The sequence below is a fragment of the Geotrypetes seraphini genome, chromosome 7 (genome assembly GCF_902459505.1).
Source record: "Geotrypetes seraphini chromosome 7, aGeoSer1.1, whole genome shotgun sequence".
Lineage (NCBI taxonomy): Eukaryota > Metazoa > Chordata > Amphibia > Gymnophiona > Dermophiidae > Geotrypetes > Geotrypetes seraphini.
In genome coordinates, this window is record NC_047090.1 from 9,222,502 (window position 1) to 9,232,421 (window position 9,920).

General features: G+C 45.7%; 1 protein-coding gene across 1 annotated transcript in view; it reads right to left on the minus strand.

The window, feature by feature from the left end:
* Positions 1 to 390, minus strand: part of SLC15A5 (solute carrier family 15 member 5) — a 29,897-nt gene extending 29,507 nt beyond the window's left edge. Inside the window, exon 1 of the mRNA XM_033951759.1 lies at positions 15 to 390. Coding sequence (XP_033807650.1) covers positions 15 to 390 — 376 coding nt within the window. The remainder of the gene's footprint in view (positions 1 to 14) is intronic.
* Positions 391 to 9,920: the final 9,530 nt, after the last annotated feature.

Genomic DNA, 9,920 nt, shown 5'->3' on the forward strand with positions numbered 1-9,920 from the left:
GATGTAGCACCTACCTATGAAATGAAGAAAAATGCAGATGTACACCACCTTGATCCTTCCCATACAAGATTCAGCAAACCATCCCACGAACACAGGCATCAAGGTGGAAGCTCCGATGAAGCACAGGTTCACCGTGGCAGCCTGGTGGTTTTGGTATCCAAGCTTAATGGTGCAAAAGAGAATGGTATTACAGACAATCCCGAAGAAAGCAAACCTCTCACAAAACTCTACCAGCAACAGGCAGATCATCACATGCGCCTTGTTCTTTGAGCTGGACCCAGGTGACTTGCTCTGTCTGGTATCATTCCTCAAGAATTTTCTCCCCTTTCGCTCTGAGCTTGCTCGGTTCAGGCGTTTCTCTTGAAAACTTGCAAGGTCTGTAACTGCCATTCTTGGGCAGCTGGACCAGTGCTAGCACAGTTGCCGCGTCTAGCCTCTATCTCTCTTTCTCTTATTTACTGCAATTAACATGGGGAGAAGACTTTTGCCTTGAATTCCACACGGCACTATTACAATTTCCCAGGGCTTCTCGCACTCTGGTGGCACTGTATTACACCTATGATCAAAGAACATAGGAGACATGAGTACTTGGACACCGGGAAGCCCAGCTGTTGTAGAACGGGAACTCTTTAGTGAACTTCCAGTTTATAATTAAATAGGCCAGCTTTTCTATTGAATTAGAATAGCATAATGAATTGAATTTAAAAATAACAGAGCGCTTGAAAATGACTATGCCTGCAGACAGTAGGAATCAAGCCTAAAAATAATTTTGTTTCATGGTATCAATTACTGCTGGATTAATTAAACCTAGTGCTAGAAACCAAAACCAGAGAGAGAGAAAATCAAGTAGGTTGTGGGCCAGGTATACTAAAGGGCTCACAATCAAAAAATAAAGATGCCCAAAAACCATCGTAAGTGGCATTTGGATGTCCTAATCGCTGGGGCACCCAAGGGCTGATTTTTGAAGCTTGTGGGTGGGCTTGGGTGGGTCAGATTTGGACATCTTGTGGCAATAACTGAACCTTTCCCAGGATATCCTAGACGGAACTTAGACATTTTGGGCTAGACCTGTTTTTAGAAGCGTCTAAGTGCCACAAAGGTACCCAAAATTACTAGATATCCACTCCCCCAGTGGTCACTAACCCCCTCCCATCCCACAAGGACCTGAATGAAACAGTACATACCTGTCTCTAGAAAGCAGCACTTGGTATGGGAAAGCCTAGTAGAACATCACACAGATGTCTTAAGTAGCCTGGGGGGTGGGCTAGTGAACCATAGAGAGGAGGAGCCAGGCCTATAAGCTACTCTAACCACTACATTCATGGTGGAAAATGTTAGCCCACCAAAACCCTACTCTACGGCCATATAGATGCCAACTGCAGCTATAAGGGCTATTGGGGTAATAGACAGGTGGGTATACTAGGTTTTAGGGGGGCTTACCATAAATTATAAGGGGCATATGATGAGATGTATATTTGGCACCCTTCATGTGAAGTTCCCAGCAGTACCCTCTAAGGCAGCGGTCTCAAACACGCGGCCCACGGGCCGCATGCGGCTCTCAAGGTGCTATTTTGCGGCCCGCAGTCTGGACGCGATCAAAACAGCATTTCTCTTCCCCCTTCCCTTCCTTGTGGAGCAGCAGCGTGTCTGGCCGTCTCAGTCGATTGTTCCGTTCAAAGCCGCGGGTTGGCGGCTCCTCGCACTATCCACTCCTGCATCGGAAGCCTCTCTGACATCACAACATCAGAGAGGCTTCAGACGCAGGCACGGATTTCGCGAGGAGCCGCTACCCACGGCTTTGAACGGAACGATCGACTGAGCCGGCCAGACACGCTGCTGCTCCACAAGGAAGAGAACGGAAGGGGAGGGGAAAGAGAAATGCTTCTGCTGCATAGGAAAGGGGGACCCTAGGGAAATGCTGCTGCTGCTGCTGTACAGGGAAAGGGAGAGGGAGGGCAAGGGGAAGAGAAATGCTTCAGCTACACAGGAAAGAAGAAGGGAAATGCTGCTTCTGTTGCTGCTGCACCGAATTGGGGAAAGAGAGGGAAGGAAGGAGAAGGAAGACAAGGGAGAGGAGAGGAACAAGAGAAGCCAAGTTCATGGGAGGGAGGGAAGGAAAGGAGATACCAGGCCATGGGGGGGAGGGAGAGATGCCAGGGCATGGGGAAAGGGAAGGAGACAGATGCCAGACCAGGGGAAAGGAAGGAAGGAGGGAGGGAGGGAGAGAAAGGAAGGAAAGAGATGCCAGACCATGGAAATAGGATGGAAGAAGAGAGAGATAGGAAGGGAAGGTAAGACATGGAAACGTAGATTTTGAAAAGAAAGCAGAAAAATTGAACATTAAGTGAATGCCAAAGATGGATGCAAGGCAGAAAGTGAAGACGGAGAGAAAAACAGTCAAAGGACAAGAAGGCCCTGGAAACATAGTTGAAAGCACAGAAAAATAAAGTCACCAGACAACAAAGGTAGGGAAAATGATTTTATTTTCAATATAGTGATTGAAATGTGTCAGTTTTGAGAAAGAAAAGATATTAAACTTTAAATGTGAGGGCTGCAGAAAAAATAGAGTACTTGGAGGGCCACAGAAAAAATAGTTAATGTCTTATTAAAGAAATGACAATTTTGCATAAGGTAAAACTCTTTTTACCTCATGCAAAATTGTCATTTCTTTAATAAGGCATTAACTATTTTTTCTGCGGCCCTTCAATTACCTACAAATCCAAAATGTGGCCCCGCAAAGGGTTTGAGTTTGAGACCACTGCTCTAAGGTGTCCCACTGCTCTGTTTGGATGTCTATGAGGTCAGTCCGTTACAATGTTGGCCCCTCCCATGTGCAAATGGTCTGAGTTTGGACTTTTTGAACTTGGACATTTCTGTGGTCAAAAATGGGGTATAAAGTTAGGCATCCTAAGGTTGAACATCCTTTGTATGTCCTGTCGGCCAAGATGTCCAAGTAGGCGATTTTCAAAAAAATTATTTTGGATGTCTAGCGGTTCGCCTTTCGAAAATGGACTTTCTTAGCTTCTGAAGTTGAACGTCTTCTGGGAAATGCAAAAAATAGACCTAGACGTCCTTTTTGAAAATGGCCCTCAATGTCATATCTGCGGTCTTTAGGAGAGGATCAGGTAAGAGAGCTAATCCGATGGTTGTTGTTGCGTATTAGGTAGACCAAGTAATTTTAGAAAATGTACTGCCATGACCGCGGATACTGGCATCCCATGGCTGGTGAAAGGCCATATCATGTTGATGGAGTTTTTATCTCTCAAACAATAATCACCTAGGATGGAGTTTTTATACCATTTTGCTCTACCTGACCAACACAACGGCTCACATCTAACGGATCATGTTTAATTCTAAGAGTGGAGGATGTGAGAGCCTTTCACTACATTAATGTCTACACTTCAAGAACCCTCTTCTAGGTGAGAAAACCCGGTTCCTGTTCCTCATCTGGGCCAGCACTTTGAACTCTCATCATGTCCAAGCACAAACTTCAGGTTACGGCTCTCTCTGCCAGGATATTTTGGAGAAGACAGTTCCATGGCTGCCAACAAGTGAAGTAACCAAGAGGGATTGGGTATTCTTTCTTTATTGCTATAAGCTTTTGCTTCCTTTGACCAGTAAACAAAGAAATAACAGATAAGATGGACGCAGCTGTGATTCCCTCAAATGTCATCCCTCTTTTATCCTTTTTGCACATAGGGCTGGATCCAATAAATGGCACCTGAAGTTAAGCTCTGGGATGATCCACACTAACTTGGTATTTCATAGAGTTCTCTGTGTGGAGCGCCTTTAAAGAACTTGAGCTTAGAACACGTTTCGTACCTGACAAAAGCTGGTGTAAATGCTTAAGCTGATGGCAATAGGTGCTCAATGTGGGAAGCCCCTTACCTGCCCACACACCTCCCCTGGCCACACCCTCTTTGGAGCAGCATGCTGTGAAATTTATTGCACATGTTATGCAAAGGGCAGATCTGTATGTAACTCCTAGTTACTGCCAATTAAGTTAAATTAATTTGTAGCGCCTCAGTTTCCTTTAGGATCTAGGATCCATTCTAGACCCAAGTCTGGGTGAACTTGACAGAATCTGGGAGATAATTCACAGGTTCTTAATTCATAGGTCTTGCAAGAAACAGAAGGAACAGTGATTTTTTTTGCACATTTCCTCTCCTCTGAATTCAGCGCTTCCTTGCCATGGTCGAACTATGTGGGATCTAGCCTTTAATCTGATGAAGGGGTACCAGGGAAAAATCTCCCTCTAGGATCAAACATACAATATTCTTCCTCACTCCACAGGGCTCCTCATCCCTGAAACTAACAAAGGACATTGTGCTACTGGAGAGAGAGACCGGTCTCTGTGCTAGCCACTGTGTCAAAATGTTTTTTTTTCTCATTGCCAGATAATTCATATGTCTTTTCTACTTGTCATCCCGATGTAACGTCCTATAAATTCTTTTAAGTTATGCTAAGGTGAAGCTGATAGCAAAATGTGTTTATTTCAAATTTTCCAATATCTTGTTTAGCAAACAGCTTGAAATTGAATTAACAAGGATGAATAAGGTTCATTTCAAATGGATGAATCACATTTAAAATATAATCAGAGCTTTGCCAGGAACTTTAGTAAACGCATGGACTAATTTTCAGAGGAGCAACACACAGAATAACAAACAGAGAGAAAGGGAAACCAAGTGCTTTGATGTAGGGGATAATTTTAAACATTGAAATGCAATTATCAAGAAGTTGGGGGGGAAAAACATGTTTATGAAACCAGAAAAGCTAAGAAAACTACTTAAAGGAAATTACTTCCTACACCAGAGCCACCCATTAACCATGCAGCAAATACATTTTGCAAGGTTTAAAGACAGACACTGTAAAGTTACTTGTTTGCTGTGTTAAGATTAGTGTTTGTAAAAAAAAAAAAAAAAAAACACCAAACCCGCTGCTCACTTCACCCTGAGAAATTGTATGAGCATAGTTTTACATTGGTATGTTTTATTGAAAGTTGACATGAATACATATCAAACTCAGGACATCACATTACATAATAACATTAGAGTTACACCAGGGTGTGTTTAAACTAGGCAAATCATTGGGCCGTGAAATAATAGTGCGAAAAGCAAATACCACCTAGTTCTATAGAAAGTTGCTCAAATTTGTATGCCATTTAAGCTCTTAAATGTTTAGAATATTAGCACTTATTTGATGAATATGCTCTAATGCATGTGCTATCAGCATACTTAGCAGTATCCTATAAGGTATATATGCAAATGTGAGGGGGTGGGGATATTCACTGGGGAATTGCCTGGGTGAGGCAGAGGCATTTAAATAGGCCCATATACACCAACCAAAGATCTGACACAAATGGGCACGTTGATGCTGCTAGATAAGAAACGCTTGCGTGTTTTACTGTTTGTATAGCATGGGATGCGTTTGTTGGGCGCCTGTACTCTGTCACCCAGTTATACATTTGCCTCATGGGGGTAATTCTATAAGAAGGACGCCAACGTTTACATACCAAGAACGCGTGTAGATGACATATATATGAAGTGAATTTGCACTCAGGCAGTATTCCAGCTACGTACTATCCTATAATATGGTTCCTAGATGTGATGGTATGTATGAGCGGCTGATGAAAAGTTCTCAACCCAACCAACAAAGTTGGGTTTGTCTCCATCAAGGGCTAAACACTTAGTCCAGCGATTTTTCACTTTTTTAAATTATTTCGGAAAAATATGGAACAAAAAAAGTGGAAAAACCACTGGACTAAGGCCCTGATTCTGTAAAGCGTGTCACAGGGCTTTTACCTGGTGAGCCACATCTGCTTCCTTTTTGTCGAGGGGGTTCCTGCCATGAGAGCTTAGTGATCCTACATGTGAAAGTGAAAAAATTTGTTTCTCTGCCCTAAATACCTCCTGCCCCTAGAGGAGATCTGACTGGGGCACAGTCCATGAAGGAAACAAGGCACCTGCTTTCTTTATAGAACTGTGTAGCAGGTGCCTTGTTTCCTTCATGGACTGTGCCCCAGTCAGATCTCCTCTAGGGGCAGGAGGTATTTAGGGCAGAGAAACAAATTTGTGTCCTTTACTGTTTCCTCCATCTGTACAACAGTCTTAGAAAAAGTAAAGTGCTTGGGTTTGGCAATTCACTTGCAAATGGAAGCCCTGGAAAATACTACACGGCAGTGGCGTGGTGAGGGGCAGTCTACCAAGGGGGCCATGTTGGTGGGGGTGCTGGCACCCTTCCTCCTCTGCGCCCCGCCTCCTCTTGCATGCCCCCCTTCCCTTCACCAAAATAAGAAACAACTTTAACGTGCCCCGCGACCGCATCGTCTCTCCAGCTGACGTCACTTCCGGGTGCCGTGTAAAGACAGTGATGTCAGCCGGAGAGAAGACGAGTTGGTGAGGAGCACATTGAAGTTGTTGTTGCTCGTTGTGTGGCAGGGGGAATTGGGGGTGGGGGAGGGGCACCACCGTCCCAGGCGCCTCTCACCCTGGCTACGCCACATTCATTTGAGACTTCTAAATGTCCTTCTTGCACAATATTTGCCTCCCTTAGAACTTTCTCAAGTGCATGTAAAGGAGGATGTACAACTTACTTTTGAGGCTTTGGAAATTAAAAATCTTTATTACCTCCCTAAAGGGTCTACATTAATTAATCAGGAAAGGGACTATGATACTATAAATTCTCCTGAGTTTAGATCTTACAGAATTTCTTGAGTTATCCCAACATGGAAACATAAAAGCGTGATGGCAGATAAAGACCAAAAGACCCATCCAGTCTGCCAAATCCACAGTATCCACTATCTCCTCCTCTCCCTATTGGCTAAGGCTCTTAACATTTGCATCTCCTCTTCCTATAGGCTAAGACTCTTTACACCTGCATTGTGATGTCATAGAACTGTATGGTTATAGAAACATGATGGCAGATAAAGGCCAAAAGACCCATCCAGTCTACCAAATCCACAGTATCCACTATCTCCTCCTCTCCCTATAGGCCACGGCAATTTACACCTGCATTGTGATGTCATAGAACTGTATGGGTATAGAAACATGATGGCAGATCAAGGCCAAATGGCCCATCCAGACTGCCCATCCGCAGCATCCACTATCTCCTGCTCTCCCTAAGAGATCCCATTTGCCTGTCCCACACTTTCTTGAATTCAGACACAGTCTTTGTCTCCATCGCCTCTTCCGGGAGACTATTCCACGTATCCACCATCCTTTCTGAAAAATGTATTACCTTAGATCAGTGTTTTTCAACCTTTTTTGGGCAAAGGCACACTTGTTTCATGAAAAAAATCACGAGGCACACCACCATTAGAAAATGTTAAAAAATTTAACTCTGTGCCTATATTGACTATATATAAAGTAATTCTCTTGAATAGGAATCAAATAAACACAAAGAAAGTATTTTATAATGCTGCCACCGCCACTGGGGAATAGGCTGCCACTGCCGCCATCGGGAACAGGCCGGCACCGAGTTCTCCCTGCTTCTCTTCCCCGCGGGGCCGACCAACTCTCGCCACCCGTCGTCAATTCTAACGTCGGAGAGGACGTTCTAGGCCAGCCAGGCAGCGATTGGCTGGCCCAGAACGTCCTCTCCGACGTCAGAATTGACGCGAGTGGCGAGAGTTGGCCGGCCCCACAGGGAAAAGCAGGGAGAACTTGGCGCCAGCCTGTTCCCGATGGCGGCGGTGGCACTCAAGTGGCTAAAGAGCTGCAGTTTGCCGGCCTAGGGACAACACTGGAGGGTGGCCAGCTGTGCACTCCCTTGGGACGTAAACCCGGGGTGGGGCAGACCGCCCCCTCCCCACCCTGGTATGCCACTATCTGTACCTCACTCCCTCCCTATGACCAAAAATTCTCCTTTCTTCTATTCCCCGTGTACACAACCATCTCTTTCCCTCCCTTCCTCTCTCCAAAGTCCATGCCTTCTGTGTCCAAACACTCATTCCCTCCCCCACCTCAGCATCTCTTTCTCTCCCTTCCTCTCTCCCAAGTCCATTTCTTCTGTGTCCAAAACGCATTCCCTCCCCCACCTCAGCATCTCTTTCCCTCCCTTCCTCTCTCCCAAGTCCATTTCTTCTGTGTCCAAAACGCATTCCCTCCCCCATCTCAGCATCTCTTTCCCTCCCTTCCTCTCTCCCAAGTCCATGCCTTCTGTGTCCAAAAACCCATTCCCTCCCCCACCTCAGCATCTCTTTCCCTCCCTTCCTCTCTCCCAAGTCCATGCCTTCTGTGTCCAAAAACCCATTCCCTCCTCCACCTCAGCATCTCTTTCCCTCCCTTCCTCTCTCCCAAATTCATGCCTTGTGTCCAAAACGCACTCCCTCCCCCCTTTTGTGTTCCGTGTTTGCCTCCCAGCCCATCTTTGCAACTTTCTCAGCAAAACGAAGCTCAAGCCGCGAGGCTTGTCTTCTGCTTCCTGTCTGCCCTGCCACGCACAAATAGCCGAACGGAAGTATTCTCCGACGTCAGCGCTGACGTCGGAGGGCAGGCTTTGCTTAAGCCCGCCCTCCGACGTCAGCGCTGACATCGGGGAACGCTTGCGATCGGCTATATGTTAGCTGCAGGGCAGGCAGGAACAGAAGACGAGCCTCGCGGCTCGAGATGTATTGAATTCCGCGGGTCCCCCGTCCAGCTCTCTCCTGTCCACGTGGGGCGGACCGCCCCTCTCCCTAGACTGGTGGTACTGCCCTGATGGCGGCCCTGACCGTACGGCACACCAGGCAACATCTCGCGGCACACTAGTGTGCCGCGGAACAGCGGTTGAAAAACACTGCCTTAGATTACACCTCTTAACTTCATCCTATGCCCTCTCCTTCCAGAGTTTTCCTTCATGCTGCCCCACCCATTCTCCTCCTCTCAGAGAAAAATAAAGACAACTTTTTTTTAGCGCATGGTTTGATCTTGTGACGTTTCAAACGGTTTCCCGTGAAATGTCTGTAAATGATCCGTCAGTTTCTGGAGATTCTGATGACATGCTAAATTGTGACTCTTTTTTGCTCAGTATTTTAGATTAAAAGTTTATCGCTTGGATCCCAGTGAATAAGAAGTGCTACTAAATTTCACAGTTCATATACATCTACTGTAATTTATCTGCTCCTTTCAAGTGCATGTAATTTGTCTTTTCAAGTGGACCTCCTAGAACAAGGACAGGATCCCCTGGCCGTGACACACAGTTCATTGCGCTCATCACGACACCTTTGCTTCTGGGCTACTGATGGTTCCAGTCATCTTGACCATTCAAGCCAAATAAGGAGGAGACCGAGAAAGGGGGTGGGTGTGAGTTAGCTGGAGGGGAAGGATCTTTAAAACATTATTTCAAAAAAGGACAACGGAAAGCCAAATATTTTCTCTTTTCGTTTTCATTGTCAAAGGGATTCATTGCCATTTCGAACATCTTCAACCGCTGAACCTCCTTGAGACCCTGGGCAAATCACTTAACCTTCCATTGCCCCGGGTACAACAACAGCCCCCTAGAGACAGAAAAAGTACCTGCACATAATGTGTACAGCGCTATGCACATCTAGTAGTAATGAGCCGACATTTAATATTTGAAAAAATAAATAAGCATCTTCTAGACTTGTACCTATTCCTAGCATCACCAGGCCTCCTACACTGTCTTCCAAAGTAAAATGAGAATAGTTTGGAAAGAACTTTTGCCTCGTTCTAATCTGAGCCCAGAATTAAAAGCAGATACTTTTTGCAGACCTCTACGATCCCTGTTCTGAAAAGGGCTGGGCCCTGGGCAGTCGGTGGCTGAGCTGGGAACAATTAGCAGCAGACAGCTCTAAGTTCGCTCTTACAGATGGACTGTGGGCAGCAGAAATATTGCAAACAGTCGGCTGCAAACTCTAATTAGTCCCTTGTTGGCTTGGTTTTTCTCTCCAGGTTCCTGAAACTGCCAGAATCAGCAGGAGG